At 33.2% G+C, this 21,116-nt stretch overlaps 1 protein-coding gene across 4 annotated transcripts in view; it reads right to left on the bottom strand.

Moving 5' to 3' along the window:
* The window catches only part of KIAA2026 (KIAA2026 ortholog), a 50,314-nt gene that overhangs the window by 23,522 nt on the left and 5,676 nt on the right, over positions 1–21,116 (bottom strand). For 3 of the 4 annotated variants that reach the window (XM_050986556.1, XM_050986555.1, XM_050986557.1), the window contains one exon: positions 15,197–16,623. In XM_050986556.1, coding sequence (XP_050842513.1) covers positions 15,197–16,623 — 1,427 coding nt within the window. Of the gene's footprint in view, positions 1–2,711; positions 2,802–8,105; positions 8,182–15,192; positions 16,624–21,116 lie in introns of all 4 variants that reach the window. The other variant, XM_050986559.1, reaches the window with a different exon arrangement.

The raw sequence follows: 21,116 nt of genomic DNA, 5'->3' as shown, positions 1-21,116 counted from the left end.
CTAGCACAAAGCAAATCTCATGGGTATAACAAACTCACCAGGAATTAAGAAAAAGCGCAAGGCTTTTTGAAAGGAAAAATACTCCTCACAGCTAATTCAAAAGACAATACAGTTGTACAAAAGTAGAGAACAAAACTGTTTTAATCAACTAAACAGTGAAAATACTTTCCAACAGGTTTATTATTTCATTGTTGTAAAAGAAACTTGTAGAAATGCCCAAACTTAAAATTATCCATTACTTTCTATTACATAACCCTATTCTAATTTTATTTTAACTTGCCAAACAAAATCTGTCATGTCATTTGTTGTCTCAAGTTGATGTTGTGAAAAGTATCAGATACAACCAGTCCAACTACCTACAAAAAATGAGGAAAACAGTGTAAGTTTATTCATACTAAAAAGGCCCTGTAGCTCAGCTCTTTCATTATAGTCTCCATTACTTCCAAGTTCTGAAGAAGGAATTCCTCTCATGTACTCTAGAATGGTTTTCAAGGTAACAAAAGGGAGGTTACAACTAAGAAAAGGTTATCCTTGAAAGTCTTATTTAAAGTTAAATAAGCTGTACTTCTAAAACATGTTAGTATTTAACATAACAATAAAGCTTGTCTTGAAGGTTTTTCTCAGCAGCATGTGCTAGCAACTTCTACAACTGAAATTACCAAGGAGGTTAGTTGTGAAGAAGAAAGATTCCTATGGCTTCACCCAGGTCATTATTGCAAACAAAAATCAACATTAAATTACCATGAAGTAGTAAGAACATCACCATCTTTCACTTCAAACAAGAAATAAGTCAACAAACAGCATGAAAGTGCCATCATTACATAGATTTTCACATTAGGTCAGATTTCCACTATCAAATTAGAAAATTGTTTTACTAAACAGAATATGCACTTCAAAAAAAAACAGGACAAACTCAATTCTGGATGCTTCTGATATTGCCATTGTCATTTTGTTAGAGTTGAAGAATGAAAGTCTGCATTTTCTCCACTTTTTCAGACATCAAACATAATGACACACGGTGTTAAGACTTTCAAAAATGAAATCCTAAAGACTTTCCTTACAAAGTAAAACTTCATTCTAATAAATTCAAAGTTATGACTATTTACCTAATTTAAAACTTTTCTATTTGAATGATTAAGAGGTAAATATATTTCCCTGACAAGTATTTTTTTCAAAACCAGTATCTCACTTTACTGTTTCCTCATAACCTCTTCTCCAGCAATTAATCCTAACCCTTTTTCTCTACGTAAAATTTCTAACAACACAAGTGTTTAGAGACACAGAGCCATTATTTGATAGGTCTATAAAGACAAAACAAAAGATTGTCCTTACCTCACAACTACTGAATGCTGAATGAATTGTATCTTAATTCCCCTGTATTTAACTGTTTGGGTTTTTTAAGATGGTGCAATTAGAACTAAACATAGTATTCCTGCTGAAGTCATGCAACTTACTTAGATAATGACATTATCAGATTTCAGTTTAAAGTGCAATTATGACATATTTAGCATTTGTCTACCCTTGAAGAAGTCATGTTCCTACAGTTTTACTAGCAGACTGAAAATCTCACCTACACTAAGATTATTGATATGCTGTAGCATATCAATAAACTCTATATGCTATTTTAGCATATATATGCTCTACTTTTGGGCTTTTTATCCTATTGCTGACATAGCCCTTCTGATAACCTCTTGGCATTCTTATGATAAAACCAGTTTAAAATTTAGCAACTACAAAATAATTTCAAGATTAGGCTGGTATTATTCCTGGGTCTACATTAACAAGTATGCTAATTGCACTGATACTTGTCTTTTAGAATCCTAACTTATTTGTCTCTTCTACCACAGCTCTCTCCCCTACTGAAATAACTTCAGAATATATTGATTCTTCATGAGACTATAAACTTTCACTTGAATTAAAAGCAGCCTGATTTCTAACATAGAAAAATCAACACTTCTAACTACCATTTTTTCATAGAATGCCACCAATAGAAGTGCCTACCAAAGGTTCAGTAAACAGAACTACAATGAAAAAAGTAGTAAGTGTTCTGTAGAGGGCTGTTTCAATGAGTACTATTCATGTATTTAAACCCATCTACCATTTTAATAAGAATCACTGCCTTCTACAAAAGGCATGCTGGATTCTCTTATCTGTTATTCCTTTGAGGTTTTCAGTTGCACAGACTCAGTTATCCAGATTATATTGGTAAAATTTATATCTCAATCTGATATCAAAAGCCAGATAACATGCCTTCTGGTACAAATTCCTTCAAAAATATAAAACAAAGCAAATTTTAATAACACATGCAAAAAAGAGGAATTGAGAATTCTAGCTTACTAGAAATTCTGATCAACACTGCATAGGCAGATATGAGAATGCTATCCTGTAATTATTTGTTGGTAAGAACTTATCCTCAGGGCAAAACAGTCACATGTTTGATGGAGATGAACTACTTATTTCAAGATATTACCACTATCTGTATTTTGTTTTGGCATGGACAAGTACTAACACAGGTACTGAATTCCCTTATCATAAAAACATTGATAACAGAGCATTACAGACAGAAAAGATTAAGATTACAGTCTCCAGGTATCAACCTTCGGACATTTCATGCAGTTACTGAAGAGCATAAAAAATTCAGTTGACAGGCCTCAGCAAGTAACTGACACTGTTTCATATCAATACCAGAGAAAGCTTTTAATGTCACATACCGATTTCTTTTTAATGTCCTCCAGATCTTTGAGTTCATTCTCAATCTTTGTGATTAATTCCCTGAGTTCATCGAGATTAGTGCAAATAAGCTAAAAAACAAATGAACACAAACACTTGGTGATGTGGGACTTAGAAAAAGTACAGTGAAATTAATAAAATTTAAAAGCACATTATTACTTAGTGCCACCATTTGATTTGTATTTTCTTATAGTATTTTTAAACAAAAAAAACCCAAACAAAAATCAGGACTTATTGAGAAAAGGAAAATCTAAGTAGAAAATACTGTTATTCTTCTGACATAAACTATATCTCTACCTGTAAGCTTCCATTTCAAAGTGTAGGTATTTTCTAAAAACTTCTGTGAATGACAACTATCAAATTTCTCTCATGTACAGTGATGACTTAGAACAGCTTTGAGTACCAAACAATATGCCCTGGCAAAATAATATACAAGCTTGTAGTTTATACTATCTGTGTTTATATCATATTACACTTGGTACAACCTTTCCTGACCATATCCTTATGTGCTTACACAGAGTATTCCATCCCTGGATATGTTCAAGAGACACCTGGATCTGGTGATGTAGTTTAGTGGTTTTGGGGTGACAGGGGTAGTGCTGAGTGGGTGATCAGACTGGATGATCTTGAAGGTCTCTTCCAACCTTGATGATTCTAAGGCAACCTAGTCATCTACCAAATCTATCTACTTAATGTATGTTTTGAAAAAGGTATTATATTCTTCTAATTCTTGTCTTTAGAACTCAGCTTTTTATATTTTTTCCTTTCAGAAAATGGATGTTATTTTCTTGAAAAAATTGTCAAACAAAGGTGATCTGTGTATTTTGTCTTACCATCATCTAGGGCAAGTTAAGACTTAAAAAAACTGGAAATTATTAAGATGTTAGGTTGTTTTGGATTATGTTATGATAAGACTTGCTTCTTCTGAACACCCTTAGGCGGACATGTTTTCCTTTCTACTGAAAACATGTACCAATAATTTAAGAAAATGAAATAAAAAACCCCATACAAAACACACCTTCACGAAAATGTTTTTAACAAACAACTTCTAAATATTTTTCCCAAATCGGCAGTTTATAACAACATATTTTTACTTCAAATTCAGGTGCAGTTTTAGATTTTCAGCAAATTCATGTTAGAAGAAGCACTTTTGCTAAAGTGCTAAAACACTAAATTATTACTTTTAGCAAAGTAAATTTCAGAAACCTCAAGTGCACATGTGCCATTATTTTCATAACATTGGGTACATTTGAAGCATTGAGGAAACTGAGTGACTCAAATCAAAGTTTACCATTCTCACATTTATCAAGTTTGGAATAACAAATTAATAAGGAAATTGACAGTGTCTTGCCACAAACTGTGTATGCAAAATTTTCTTGTAAAAGGTATCTCTCTTAACCCAGAAAACAGAATGACTATGGGTAATTCTATGGGTAATTAGATTCAAAATGCATGTCCTGCACTTAAATGAGTCTCAAATACCTAAAATATAAACTGAAGCCAAATACTGGCTGTGTCTGGCCTGTGAAGAAATCCATGACGCTAAATTATTAAGCAAAAAAGTACATCACAAAGTCCTTGACAAAAGTCAATGAAGGCATGGATTAAGGTTTTCCCTACACAACTATAATCCATTTCTTGACTATACACCTGACAATTCAGTTACTAAAGTCTATTGTTGCTTTTTATTTTCTCCTACGAGACCAATCCAAACTACCTCAATGAGAAAAACAATGCAAATAAATAAAGTTTAATTGCCTTGGGGCTTGGGGTGACAGGCAAGAGTAATCAAATCTCTAAGTGATAATTTTCATCAGAAAAGAAGTACATTTGAGGGTCATAACTTTGTGTCAATTACCTCCTGATAAAATAAAGAAGGTAACAGCAGCTGAGCTTGGAGGATTTACGGTCAAAAGTAGCTTTGTGTTTTAAATACTCCAATACTGAACTGAAAAACACTATAAAAAGGGTTCAAGAAAGAACCTCGATTTTTTTCATTCACAGTGTGATTTGAGATGAGGAAATAAAGATGGACAGTGACTGGGAAAAAGCTGATTCTGAAACTGCTCTCATATGGTTAGCATTTCCTATCTTAGAGAATGAAGCTTGTGTTTTGAAGGAAGGATGAAAAGGACAGTGATGAAAATAACAAAGTGTAGTGTACTTTATACATTTTGATATGGACTCTAGATGCTATTTCTCCCAATGAGATTCTTATTTATATTTCAGTGTTCTTTGCTTATGGCTGGTAATTGGTGGAACTTAGTGATTAAATTTTCTGCAAACAATATTGCCTTCTAACATGTTTTGAATGTTTTAATGGATAAGTCAACATGAAGGGAAAAAAAAGATATTAATGTTACAATCTAATAATTTTGTCACATTTTGATAGCTCACTGGTAGTTTCATATATGGCTCTTGAAGAACATGCCTTCTAATCACCTATCATGAAGAAAATAATCTGAAGTGAAAAAAATGTTTCCCTTTTGTATTATCAGAGAGAATGAAAGATTAGTTCCTATTCTCTAGAACATTACATGGTGCCTTTAAGATTCAGCCTCTAAATGTTTACATTAATGTAATCTCATTAGTTGTGTACAACTTAACTGCAACAGAAAACCCCATCACATCCGGCACAGTACTTACTACATAGGCACTTATTTTTCGTAGGCAATAAGCATCCTGTTTTTCAATTGTATACCAATTATATTCCAATTGAAGTGGAAGTTTCAGATGTTCTGTAAAATTTCAAATTCAGTGTTCAACTTTCATGTTATGCTGCAACATCAGATCTCAGTAATCTCTCAAAGACCCTCTTTGACTCTGAGGACTTCAAGGAAGACAAAAAAAATCTGCCCTGAACTTTATAAGGGAAGACAAGGGGCCCTTTAGTATCATAGAACCTAGTGTATTCCCCAGATCATTGATGCTCTTTCCTTGCCCCCTGAACTTCAGACAAACGTTTTGCAGAATTTTAACTCACTTCAACAGGGTGTCACGCTTTATTTCAAGTTATTTGTGTAATGACTGTTAATTATAATTGTATTTCCTATGAAGCTGCCCTTTTATCACTGACATCTACATGTGGAAAATGTCCAGATAGCCCCCTCTTGAGATCTGCATTTAATATAGACCATAGATGATAAAAGTGAAATTGTTAGACACACTGAAACAGAGCATGCATATTTCTTTTCTCCTTAATTATCATACATGTAGGTCTATACAGCTATGAGTGAATGCACATGAGGTGAAAGGAGAAAAGACTAAGTGAAACATAGGTTACCAAACCTAAATGTAACTGGGAAAAAACCCAAAACACATTAGTGCTTCTTCTGTACAGCACTTTAACTACCATTAATTTCTTTAAATTGTTAATGAGCAATAGTAATAAGAAGCTCAGAATAATAAGCAAGAGACAAATAATGATCTATGAAGCTGTAAACCCACTTCTCCAATGAATCTCAAAATACTTAAACCAGGACTTGGTTTTTGTGCATTTTTATTTGATAAAAAGAATTTAATTTGCATCTGCTTTGATTTGAGTTTGCTTTGTTGTATGCAGGGCTTTGGGGATATTTTTCAAAGCAGTCTTGAGCTATATATTATAAAAATAGTATTTTAAATGTTACATTAAGTAGCACTATTACTATCTGAATTTTCACTAGTAATTGATTTTGATTTGTGTCACTGCACATATTAAAAGACTTATTAGTACTCATTTACTCACCTTTATCAAGTCATGATTTTCAGAAGACCTATACTTAAGTACAGAACCTAATCTTATAAACTGAAGTGCCTTTTGGTTGGGTTTGGGGGTTTTTTACATTTGTAGGCTGCAGGCACATGAAACATATTATACTTCTTAATTTATTAACTTTCACACCAAAAGAACTGATATATATACATGAATAGCAATATTTTTGTGGTTATGCCCTCCCATCATCTATCACAGGTCCTACAAGCTCTAAACTGTTTAACCAAGTATTTTAAAAATGTACTTGTACCTTCAACTCCTTTATATAATTTCATAAAGTTTGGCAATTTCCATATGTGGGAAAGAGTTTATTGAAGCATAAATTACTAGACTCCCAAAAGTCTTAGTATTATTCCAAATATAAAAGGTTTAATATTTGCAAATTCTTCTAACAGTTATACTTCTTGAATGAGTCAGGTTAAGTTGTTAAAAAGCTCCCTAATAAGATGAAACTGCTCAGTGCTGATCAGTTTGAGCCTCACCTAAAAGATAAGAGTCCTAGCTTTGATCAAAAGAGTCACAAGTATTTTGCCACATTTTAATATAAGGTTTTACAGAAGATAAGTATACATTTAGATAGATATACATACGTTTTATCTACTAAAGCTAAAAAGTTGGGTTAAGTTTTAGATAGACTACTTAAATGCTGTTGTTTAATCATGCAAGAAATTATTTCTAAACTAACTGTGTACATATATGGCATGCAGACAAAGTGCTTGGAAAAAAAAAATTAGACACGTACCTGTTTTCTGGAGCTACTAGAAAACATTTTAGTCACCACCATTACAATATAGATAAAGTCATTGTGCCCTTAAATATCAGTCATCTCTCAACATTGACTGTTACTACCCAATTTTAACACAAGAAATTCTACTAGCTCCATCTGAAGCACATGATCATGATGGAACCAACTGATTCAGGGTGAGGGTATTACAAAAGAGCCATGAATCAATGCGAGCCTACTGGCCAGACTTGCAGAGAGTGCTTTCTGAAGGAAAAAAAAAAAAAAAAGAAAAAAAGATATCCAAAGGAGAACTTCAATCCAAGCAGCCTTGCATACATAGAGAGCAACTTAGAACTGAAGTACTGTAACACTTCGACTACAGTACCATAAAATGATAATAGCATAATTAATACTCTTGTTACTCTCTATAGCCTAAGAGGTCCTAGAGTCCTAGAAATCACATGCTGATAATGAATAACAGTTGCAACAGGGTAAGCACAGTTGCCTATGAAGTTTTTTCAAGTCCTTCACTTAACCAAGCCAGATTTCAGTTCAAGAACCACATTGTTACACTTCATACAAAAACAAATTTAACCCAAACAGGTATATCTACCCAAAAAACCATCTTTTTTTTAGTTTTTACAGGCTTTATACTATAACAGATATATCTGGGATTATAAACAATACTAAAAAAAGTGTTTCAGCTGTACTTCACAAAAATGGTAAAATATTTTCTACCACGAGAAGGTGAAATGTACTTCCCAAAATATCAGTTTAAGCCTTAAAAACTAGAAGAAGCTTCAGTGAGTATTTCCAAGGTCTGTATCAGAAACTAAAGGACTTATTTCACAGATATAAAGATTTTAAGTGCTTGAAACAAAAATTAAAATAATTTACCTGAAATTCTGGTATGGTAGACTTTCTGACACCTTTCCTCTTCTTTGTGATTGCTTTTTTAGATAACGATTTTTTCCTTGTAAGATTAAAAGAGAAAAGCTTCATAATGCTGTTCATTGTACTCTATTAATACAACTAAATTACATACAGACTTTTAAGTTAAACTACAACTAACAGATGGTTTTTAGTCATGTCAACTTGATGAATCAGAACTAGACTCAGCAGAAACAAGCACTGAACAAGTATCTGTGTACTGCAATCTTTTGTCTGGAGTGGAAGGAAAAAAAAGAAGAAAAAGCCTACTATAGTTTCAATAATACAGCACCTAAAAATCTAAGCCATAAAAGTAACATTGACACCACTCTTCTGAAAGAAGTGAAATCTAGAACTTAAGACACAAACATAAGAAATATAGCATCTCACCTGCAAGATTTGTTTCTCTAACACTCTAAACTATCACACATTAGGATGTGGGATATCTGTATCTAATAGTAAAAAGATACCCAGAAAACACAAGTAGTATCTAGAAATCCCTGATTGATCATATTGAATTTACCAAGGAAATTAGTTTGATTTGTTTTTTCTGCTTGTGGCAATACCTAACATTTTTAGAAGGCAAACAACTTCCTATAATGCACTTCACATACAGCTATGCTATATACAAATGGAGGTAGCAAAAAATCTCTGTGAAGGTATGGAAGTGCTTTACTACCTATAGTATAAGAGTTCACAAATCATATACATTTCTCAAATCAAGTAGTTATGTCACCAAGCAAGACAGTGAAGATTCTTATATGGTTATTTCTACATTCATATGGTAAATTCAAACAAGATCACCTTTAACTTGCTCACTCAGGCCAAAAGCATCATTCTACCTTTATCACTTGTTCACATTCAGGAGTCCCAAGCAATAATTTAAAAGCTTAAAAAAAAGAGAGCTTGAAGAAAATAATAATTTAATGTAGAATTTGTTGTCAAGTAGCATAACTGCAGGCACCTGGCAACAATACAAGCACAGGCAGATTCAATAAGTAAATTAATGAAAATATTGCACTTAACCTTCTTCCTAACAGATGCTTTAAGTGTGTGCAAATGTGTATGTACACATACATACAAATATTCATAGATGCCAATGCATCTATTTTTCCAGTTTATTACACTGTAAGTTTCCTGAACACCTTACCTGACTCTGAAATAAACACACTTACAGGACAAGGCACAGGGCTTGAAGAATCTAGATCTGAAACTCCATATAAAATCAAACTATATTAAAATCAATAAAGCAACCTAGAAACTACCCGTACCAAACATATTTAAAGAGCCCTCAACTACCAAAAATAAATACTTACATATTTCACATTAGAGAACAAGTGATAAAACAGATAAGCTTATTTACTAGAAAAATAACCTAAACATTCTGACAATGGGCAAAAATGTCCACATTTTTGTTATATGCTTTATGAATACAGCTGCATGCTACTACTGAAAACAATGCTGTTCATTGAAAGAACTATAGAAGACGCTTAGAAGCTTTCTTGACAAAATGACTCAAAAAGAAGTCTTGTCATATGGTGGCTCCTTGCTATAGGCATTTTAAAAAATGTTATCTGGAAAGAAACTGAAAACACACAAAAAAAAGGCAGCTAGATTTTGCTTCTTTACAAAAAGGAAAATTTGAATATGTTTAAAATAGAATTTTCATTTAACTTGAATACTTTCAACATATTTTTCAACAAGTATTTACTTGACTATTTTCAGCATCCAGTGTTATATGATGTTATATGCAGTGTAATTCAAGAAGTAACAGTTAAACAGAAATATTCTCTTTTCCTTAATATATCTTTATGAAAAGGAGGAGGAAAATTTTTAGAAAGAGTTATAAATAATCAGAAACCCAAATAAAAGAAACATTTCTTTTTCCACATCAGCATCTGAAAAGCATAAAGTAGGAAAGATATGGAGTTACAGACAGACCAAGAATTAAAAGAAACCATCTAGAAGCACAAGAAAATGAGCCTTACTCGTTAAATTATAAATAGAATCAGACATATCATAAAGCATAGCTGTAGGAATATATGTACCAAAAGACCTACAGAATTGCTGGTAACTGCTGTGAGCTAAGCACTTATCTGTATAGAGCAATATCACAGTCTTTTTTCCATTTTTTTGACACCAGATGTCCTATGGTGTAGGTATTTTTTTGATATCATGTATTAAAAACTAAAAAAAACCAAAACCCTACAGATACTTATACTATGGGAGGGAATTAATATATACAGCAAACTACTTATGGCAAATTAATCTTCTACCTCAATAACACCCTTTTAAAATACAAAATTGATATTAGAAAGAAGTTGTAGTGGTAGTACTGATAATTTCTCCCTTTGAGAAAAGCTTGCATCTGGTTTTCCAAAAATCATTTCTCAGCTTTAAACAATGGTAACAGAAACCAAATCCTTCTCAATTGGCAGTTATCTGTAATTCATATGTGTTACATAGGTAAAATACATTTTTAGTCAATACATAAAAATCAAGTTTTGTAACCCAGAGGTGTGATGGTTCTGTGGATATCCCCCCCAGCACCCAGATTTGCAACTGTGTAATAAACTTAAGTATCTTTTCTATGTAATTGTTAATAAACACCAAGCTACCAATGCCAGCTTGGGATAACAAAATCACTGGTGAGAGGCAACTTCTCAAATCACTCCACTGAGGTCTGCTAGAGATCTTTTGTCCATAATACTGGATGAAGAAATTATCTCAAAGGCTTATATTAATTCCTGAGCAGATGAAGTAATGTTTCTGAGAGTAGTTAGATCACATTTGAAACATGGTGCACTGCATCTTTCAGACCATACTCAACATACAAATAAACCTAATTACTGACTAAAAGCAATCAATAAGAAAAACCTTAGAACCTTAGCATAACCTTACTAAACCTTAGTTTAATAGTTATAAATTAAGAATCTCATATACATAATCTGCTTAGTTCACCTACTCAACTCAACACAGCCTACTTCCTGTCCACATTTGAAGATATTCCATTGTAACTCTACATTCACTAACAATTTACTGTGCCATAATCAGTAATTATGTCTCTGCACAGCCTTTTCCAAAAGGCTCCATATCTCAGTTTGATTTCAGTTTAGAGTGGAAGAGACCATGAGGCATCTCACCCCCAAGAGGAGTTCATAGGAAGTCAACATTTTACTAACCAAGAACCCCTTAGCCAGCTCAGTAAAAATTCTTAGACATTAAACTTAAGTAGGTCCAGGAGAAATCTGACTGCCACAGGTTTTCCTTTCAGGCCGAAACAAATTCTACAGACAGTCAGTGAATAACAATTAACAAAGTAACATAACTAGGACCTGAACACTAAATAGGAGCATCCAAAAACCACACCAGGGAGATTAGATGCAACTAAAACATAAGCCACCTCAAGTTGGTCTTGCCATTAAGGGTGAAGAAGGGGAAACAAAGAGATAATTCAGATCTCGTCTAGCACTATTTTTGGCATAAAAATGAGACTAATAAAACATAAAACCCCACAAATGTTCTTGACACTTGTAAATTACTTCAGCAAGAACAATATAATCTATTTATAACTTCTTCTACATTGGGATCAATGTAATTTGAAAACAGAAACATTTTTACAGATCTAGTAAAATTTTTTATTATGAATTCTGGTATATGAGTTCTTGTGGATTCTCCTTGAAGAAACAAAGCAATGTCAATCCATGCTTCAAATTATAACGTGACAACACAGTGGAATTTTGAATAAAAACTTATTTTAATATTTTTTTTATTTAGACTGCAACTCTTTTCTTGGATACAGAGCAGACTCTTTTTATCCCAGATGAGGGAACAGATGTTTTTAATATCAAACACTATTTGTCATGGTAGAATACAGTTAAGTTAGCCCTGTCCAACTGCAAGAATTTCTGGTTTTTCACTAAATTCTAGCAGTAACTGCAGTGTTCTCAAATTAACAACAGGCCCTGTTATCTTTCCATTAACAAATTTGTAAGGCGCGCTCTATGTCTTTTAAAGATTTGGCAACTACTGTTTGTATCCTTTTCCTTTTCATCTTCTACTCTTCTATCTTGCTCCCAACAGCTCTTTTACAAAATATAACAGGATACAATCTGGAAAATTAAGCATTATTATAGAGTTTTGAAGCTTCCATATTGACACAGCATATACTTTAATATAGTCAAATGAGCTAAGTCAGTCTGAACAAATGCATTAATATTGCTGATTTACAGAACAATGTTCAAAACCCTATAAAACCTGAGTGGTACCATGTTTCTGAAGAGATGGCACTGAAGCTTAATGCATAGTGTACATTGTTACTTGCTGGAATACCTCACTTAATGTTTCAACATGATCAACAGGCTGTTCCTTTATCTACAGGTTAGAAAACACAACAACACTGTAAAAACTGAAAAGTCTCCAGAAGATTTCTGAATATTAAACTCCCTGTATTACAGGCTACAACAGTAAACTACAGCATTGCAGCCAGGCTGTTGAATTCATTTTCTCACATTCAAGCAATGCTTGACTTCATACACAAAACGTAATGGTACTCTAAAAAAATAAAAGATATAGTAAAATGGACTTCAAGCAGTTTGACAGCCATGAATTTTGCAGAGCATGAGTATATGGTACAGAATTTACATCCAAGGTTCTTCTAAAATTGTATGCTGTATTGGTTTTCTATATGAACAGGAATAAAAAGAGATTCAATTTACATTTACTACAACTTCTACATCAGGCACATGACAGTTATTCCAAGCAGCCTCTGGTCCCTTCTATTTTCTCAGCCCTACAGTTGTTCTGAATTTCATCCAATCCCTGTTTCAAACATGCAATTGTAGGATTCTCATGCTCTTGCACTGTGCCTTGCAACCAAAACTAATCTAAGTCCAGTAAGAAAATAACATTTAAAAATTATAGCATAGCATGTACTCGTTTACAGAACTGCTCTGTCTTTCCATTACATTCAGTACCTTTCTGTCAATACTTCTGACACAGAACACTGCCACAATAATAATAACCATCACCTTGTTTCAAAAACATAGATTCAGTAAAGTGGTCACATCTTTTCATAAATTGTAAGAAAACTATGGTAAAGGTCATAACATAGCTGTATTCTCCAGTCAGTTCTGCTCACAATATTTCTGTGAAGTTTTCAGATGGAAAAACTGCATGACCAGTCCTTATTCACTGTGGTACTATGGGTACCACTACAGCAAGCCAGGAATATGCAAATTATCACAACAGAAACACAAACTGTGACTCAGTTGCATTAGCTGCCTAAGAGAACCAATAGCAGGAAAAAAATTGTTGAAAAGTAATGAGAAGTACTCACTTTTACATTCCTGATATTCTCTTCCTAACTACTTTTAAAGAACGTTGCAAAGAGTTATTATGACTAGGATCAGATTTAAATCAGGCATCTTTGGGGACTTAGAACAAGCTTTACTAAATCACTTTTTCTGTTCTACATTGTAAGGGAATCTTTAAACAAAAGATTTAATTTCAGACAGTCTTTAAGAAATACTAATTAGTATTAAACATTAGGAAACATTACAAAACAACAAGTTATTGTCATGAATTGAATCCAATCCTACCCATTTCAGCCTAGCAGCTATAGGGCCAATGGAGATTTAACAACCATAGGAAGAAAAGCGCTTTCTTGCAATGCTGTAAAGTTATTGCAAAATTTTCTCCAGCAATGTCAAATGAAGAAGTAGTCAGAATAAGGCGGGAAATGCATCAACATATCAGGAGACAAAGGACAACACTTCTCCAAACTAGAGTCCTTGTTTGCCATTTGGGTTGCTATTCAGTTTGCCTGGTTTTAAGAATACTGAAAATAGTGACACAATTGGAGTGCTAAGTCACAAAGGCAAATGTAAATACATTAGTTTACCTGAATACTACATGTATGAAATTCAACTACAACTCTTGAAACTACTGTTTAGATGTGGGCAGTGAAATATTTTGGAAGGAGGAATTTGTGATTTAAATAGTTAGACAGTTCTTTGGCTGTTATGTTCAAATATTTAGGATCTAAACATTACTAAAGTTTTAAATTTCTTAGATTTGAATTTTGATTCCTAGCTACATGCACTGTCATCAGACCTCAGCTAGTTTCTTCATCTTTGGAAGACATTTTTTTGTCATTCATATTCTTGGGTTTGGCTTTCTGCATTTCAGATGAAATACCGTATTTATCTGTCAGTCTACACTGTTCTGAAAAGCACCTTGTCACTACAAACAATATAATGTTGGAAAGAATCTGCTAAAATCTAGCACAGATGGCTTAGCTCAGGACTCAAAAGGATTAAGCCTTTACATTGCTTCACATGATATCAAAAATACTACAGCTACCTGTATAATAATTTGAACTTAAGGTTTTTGTACCTTTACAGTTTGCAAATACCTTTGAAATTTTCCAGTGAGTTAACCAAAATCTGGGTTGTATATCACTTACCTGAAACACTTAACCAGATGCTGCCCAATTCTGTAATAAAAATGTCATCAGCATAAATTCTGATGCTGATGCATCCTGATTGTGGGACCCAGGCCCACAGTCAAAGCAGTACTGTTTGGTGACCTAAGACTGCGCAGTTTCCCTATGAATGACCTTAGATTCATCATCTCATGTAATTACTCTGTGATTCTTCATAATTTGGGTAAGGTAATATAAGCCAGAAAATGGAGAAACATTTCCACAATTGCTATAATATAAGGTACCACAAAATGCCTTCAAATGACACTGTGATGCTAAACAGTCAGTTACATTTATTGTCCTGAATATTTTTTGCAACAAATTAACTCTTGCAATTAATTTTGTTCTCTAAAGATAAATTCTGCAAATGAATCACAGTTTGATCAAAATATATTTTATATGCTTGTGTTATTGGGTAGGTAACTTTGACTCTAAAGTTAAAATCTGAATCGTCTAATGCAATAAGAATCTCCTTTTTCACAAAATAAAATGAAGACTTACAAACCAAGAAAACAATTTTAAAAAAACATCTGTATCCTCCTAATTTTCATTATAAGTAAAAATGCCAACTTACCAGACTTGTGCTTCTTATGTTTTGCTTTCTTTTTAATTAAAAACAACTTGCTCTGGATCTCAGATTTAAAAGATTTGAATGGATGAAGATGAATCTCACGCTTTCTTTGCAAGTCATCAAGTTTTCTCTGTAGATTTTCATTTAGAATATCCTTCAACTTCTTTTTTTTCTTTTTCTTCTTTTTTGCTAGCATCTTATTTAATTTCTTATTTTGCAGAAAGGTCTCTAGCGCTGTTTCTTCAGCAGATTCATGGTAATTTCTGCTTTGGTTTTCATTATAAGTGCCGTTGACATGCATTTGGCAAGCTTTCTGTGTGCTCCCCTTGAATGGACTCAGCTCAGGTCCTACTCCGGCCATTTCAGTGCAACCTTGTCCATTCTCCACATCTGTTATTTCTTCTGAGCTAGGGTGACCACCCATATCCACAATCTCTCCAGAAGTAATCAAATTCCTGAAGTTCTCTTTATAACAACCAGGTTTTTTGATGTCACAAACTCTTGAGGCTTTTATTTCACAGTCAACCTTCATTTCCTCTGTAGTGACTCTAAAACTACCTAAATGTGTTCTTTTTTCTGGACAGATAACAATGTCCATACCTTTCTCTCCTTCTGTCTTGGAATGACACCACAGCTCTCTCCCAGCAGAACTGACCTCCCCATTGCTTTTGTTTACATATTCATGTTTTACTCTTTCCAATTTAATACGTGGCACTTTTTTAACTTTGATGGGAAGAGGTGGGAATTCAGGAGCCTGAAAAGGTTTTTGTTTGTAAATTCGAACATCTGCACCACAGAACTGTGGAAAGTGAACATACGCATTTTCCAAGCAGTCATAACCAAGAATTACTTCTCTGCATTCATGGATAGGCTGACCTAGCACCGCATCCTGAACATCCTTTTGAGTTTCATATACGAAGTCACAGAGACCTTTTAGCAGCCATACTTTTTGATAGAATGGTAGCTCATGAAATGGTTTTTCCTCCAAGGGATTAACTTCTCCCAGAACTTTGAAAAACTGGGGACACAAGCCAAGTTTTTCTGCAGCACCATTAGGATTGTCAGTCTGCCCCACAACAGTATACCAGTGTTGTACTTTCTTTCGGAGTGCTGCTTCCCAAGTCCTGTAGGAAAACGTAGGCCTGCGATGTAATGTAGGTCTGCGATGAGGAGGACTTAACAAAGAAGTCATTATTTTAGATAAAAAAACATTACACTGAGGCATCAGAAGACAACGTTCCAATTCATAGAATACTATTTCAGGTAAATTTAAAATCTGTTGGGCCAAGCACAGAAAATGACCAATAGCTGGAATCTCCCACATTGTCTCCATCCTTGTAGGTGCTGCTTGAGCTAAAAGTGATTTTTCCCATTCTTCTATTTCTTTCTGACTAGCTTCTTCTGCTTCTTTTCTTTCTTGATCTCTCTGCCTATTAAAAGAAATTACATGAAAATTCAGATAGTAGGTGAACAAAAAGAAATGAGATAGAAAAAAACCCAGCACTACAGTATGTCAAACATACTTATCTCAAAAGAAAAAAGAGCACAGTTTTATTTCAGTTTGTCTTATTCTGCAGTGCAGAATGCATCAACCAAAATGGGAAATTACTGTCATTTTTTTCTATCACTACTAGTTTTAACAAGGGAAAAAGATAAGAAAAAAGCCTGGCATATATCAATAGTTTGAGTTGTTTAGACTTTCAGGCATTAAAAAAAAATATATATTTCCTTCCTCAATCCCTTTTAATCAGAATTAAGCATTTCCAACAAACTATCCAAATAAAAATCTCTGAAACAAACTCCAGGTAAATATTTTTTTGAAATGGTTGCCCTGTGGCTCATGTCACCTCTCTTTTACCTCCCTTCCTTAGCACACAAGTATACATGCCTAATTGCTAAATGCTTCATTTACAGGCACAAGAACCATTTTTCTTCCCATCCAAAGTTGTGTTATCAGTTAGTTTGCAATGGTAGTCAAAAAAAACCCAAAAACCAAGTATCAGGACACACAAAGAATGTGATGGGAAATAATACCAAAAATAAAATATTATTATATTAATTGGTTTTTCCTCATCTGAAAAAATTTATTCAGTTCTGGTCCCCATATTTAAAAAACAGGATAGAGCAGAAATAATATGCATTCAGAGAAAGAGGTTATCAGTAACCAGAAGCCTGTAAAAACTTCTGAGTAACCTAAAAGTCCACACAAAACACTGGCAAGAGGAAACATGACAGCAGTATGTAAACCTCATATGATAAAACTTCTTTTTGATTTTATTTGTAAATTCATAATGAAATTTAAGGGCAACAAGTGCTGGAAAAAGAAATGCTTCTATTTCAGATAATCAACGACATGTAGCTTACCATCTAAGATACAAGATATTTCAATATATTTCCAAAGCAGAAAACTGGACATCTGCATGAATCATACAAATACCAAAAGTTACCAACAGAAGTAAATTTTCTTTAATGCTGCTGCACTAGTAAACTAACATTTTTGCCTGAAGGCACAATCAGATTCTAAAAGACAGGATTAGGATACAGATGTACTTGCAGAAAATGTTTTTAGAGCTCATCCTAAGATTCTTTTATATTTTTCTCTGAAGCTTCTATCCCTGGTGAAAACTATCACTTGCCTCTAACACAAATGTGACCTGCTACTGGAATTTATAAATTCTTATTTCCAAATTGCAAACTTCCAATTTTATTTTTCATGAACAGGCAGCAAGTAAATGCCATGTATCTATTCAAAGCATCAATGCCTTCCAAACTCAGCAAAAGAGTAATGATAAATGAAAATGTTTCTTTTGACAACATGAAGCTGATAGTGGCTTCTAGCTTGAAGGACATATATTTCAACCATTAACTATTGACTAGCTATCTTAACAATGTAAAAAAGGCAACAAATGTAGTTTTGTTCATATTTTAGTATCAGCACAGGAGAAACATGCATGTGTATGAAAAGTAACATAAAATACAGTAGGACTTGACTGAATACTTTATATTCTATAATAAAATACAAATATTCAGTGACTTGTTACTATAATTTGAACATAAATGTTTAATACCACATACATGCATTCTTGTTATCTTAGATATCTTATATATCTAGTAAGTGAAAAAGTACAGACTCATGTAAAACACAAAAGGTAAAAGCAAACAGGTCAGTAAATACTTAAATTCAGTCTCCCAGTGCAGCATTAACTGGAGAATAAAAAGGATGGAATATAAAGACAAATCCCACTTTTTAGCACAAACTTCTGTTAGCCATTCTTGGAGAATAAACCACTAAATTAAACAATACTACTTGCACATGTAAAGTGGGCATTACTTTTATTCTGATTTATGTTCTAGTTAAATGGGCTAATAATGCATTGATATAATAAATAAAAATAAATAAATAAAAATAACTAATGTCCCAGTGACAGAGAGGAAGAAATTATATTATGCAAAAGTGGTCTCAAATATAAATTTCATAGCACTCTTGGATCCTACTCCCTCATTCCTTCTAAATGTAAAACATGCTTCTTAATAACCTCTTGCCTCCAAAAGGTGTGAACTCTATTAACATAGTATGACAACAAGACTAAATAGTGAGTACATAGTGAGATGGAACACATGTAGAAACAACAACATTTCAGTATCGTTTAATAAAAAAAAGTTGTAGCTAATCCAAAAATATCGTCTTCACAAGCAGTTTCATCTTTTTACCACGTAATAAGTTAAATCATGGTAGAATTATCAAAATAAATACATTACCCTAGATTCATACATAAATAGATACCTCTGCCTCGATAAAATTACAATTATTATATAATTTTTAAAAATGCTTTAAAAGGTTGCTTAAAAAGAAAACTTGTAAGTTGTTTCACTTGTAAAAAGTTTGCCTTGTTTTTAAGCTGTTGTTTTATCACAAAATCTGTTGTCATTCTGTTCTCAGTGGACATCCAAGAAAAAAAGTAAATAATAGCACACTTTCACACCTTCATTATTGAGATCTTCCTGCTTTTGGAGGGCACAGCTTTTTCCTGGGGTGGTTTTAAGAAGATAAAGGGAAGTAAAGAGGGTATAGGACACAGGGCAAGGGAGCAGGGGTGAAGGAAGAGAGAAACTGGAGAGAAGGAGGCAAGAGAGAGACATCTGATACTTTAGTAGTATAGATATCTTTATATTGAGAAATTCTCTGGACATACATATTCAGCTTTCAAGCTGATAGCAGCTGTAAAAAACCCTGTTGTTTCATACTTTTATTTACATTTTCCAGAAATATGTTTGCATACATGTACTGGACTTGACAATAGTTACAGAACTATTCTAAGATGAAGCTGATTTTTCTAGACTAAGAATGGCATATTTCTAGAACATATCTGCAGTTGTTTTGCAGCTCTTGAGTGGCATCTGACCTTAAAATTCAGTAAACATGATTCCCAAGTAGAGATAACACCTAAAACAAAGTCCCAACATAACTCCCTACTCTTCTTATAATTTCCTCCCTTATTTAAGGCAGCCGACACATATCACCAGCAAATTCCTTCTTGCTTGCAACAGGAGATTTCTTGGTGGGGAGAGGAGACAAAGACTAGATTTTGTTTTCCCAATTACCACGTCTGACCTACTTAGGTGTTTATTCACAGGTAAAAGGTCAGACACTGGAACTCTCAATGACAAGACACAGAGAACTGTTTTAATTAACAATAACTTGTTTGTACAAACTTTAAAAAATAAAATAGAAAGTTACATACAGATTAACAATATTATACATTATTCTAAAATAAGCCAAGATTTTGTACTAGGAGATGTCCATATAAGCTTATTTCTGTACCTCAAATATTTTAAATCATATTATTACATACTCCGTATTTTTCCATTGGATCCAGTTAATTCCATGCTAACACCCTCACAAAAAGCAAAACTGACTATACAAGCACACTTTATTCCACAATTTCCTTAATTACATTACTAACTTGCAACCAGAATTCAATTATTTAAATGTTTTAATGAAGATGTCTGAAACCAATCCCAGGATTATGTTTTCAGAGATGAAAGACACAGAATTGCATACATAATTTTCACCAAACAAACCCATACAGACCCTTAATTCCGGGTGAAATCAACCAGTTAATTTATCTGCCATTCACTGGCGGTTTTAAAAATTTCAGTAGGAATCTACCTTTATATTTCAGTATCTAATTAATTAGCCACAATTTCCAGTAATAAAATAATTCCAGAACTATTTATTGTAAACTAATGTGTAAATTAGTTGATTGGTTACTTACCTAGCATACAACCAAGCAGCTGAGTAGAAACTCATAGAAGTGTAACTCATAATTTGAAGAAGATAGTCAATATTCTGATAATTACAATGTTTGAACAAAAGGAATGCTTACATACAAGAATGACAATAAAAGTAAATTAGATCTCGTCATATATGTACTTTGGTGGGGGAAAGTGCTTTTGCTGCTGTACAAAAACTTAGCTGGAAAATAGTGAAATCAGCTTTGCAACGATATCTTGTCAGTTTTTACATGTTGAGTCTACCATTATGAATGTGTCACTTGGGGAAAGTCATAAAACATTACATAAAGAAAAGTTATTCTGATAGTGCAAGAAAGGGATAAATTACAAGAGAAAGAGAACTCTCAACAAAGGATACCCATATAACAAAAGTAACTAAAAGATCTGGACTAGGATTTCCTTGAAGTTAACTACAGAAGAGAAGATAAAAATCCCACTTCAGAATATTCTTCCAAAATATGCAGTTGAAAAAATGCTTACAAAATCCATTTCAAGGATTTTGTGGGAAAGAAATAATCAAAAAGTATTTTAAGGATTTAATCTACACATTTAATTTGTATTTTATTTTTATTTCTATACAATATACATGAAGATATTTATTTATATGTTTGAGTACTTAAAATTTAAT

The sequence above is a fragment of the Serinus canaria genome, chromosome Z, assembly GCF_022539315.1.
Source record: "Serinus canaria isolate serCan28SL12 chromosome Z, serCan2020, whole genome shotgun sequence".
NCBI lineage: Eukaryota > Metazoa > Chordata > Aves > Passeriformes > Fringillidae > Serinus > Serinus canaria.
Note: the sequence above shows the minus strand (reverse complement) of the source record. Positions and strands in the feature narration are given on the sequence as shown.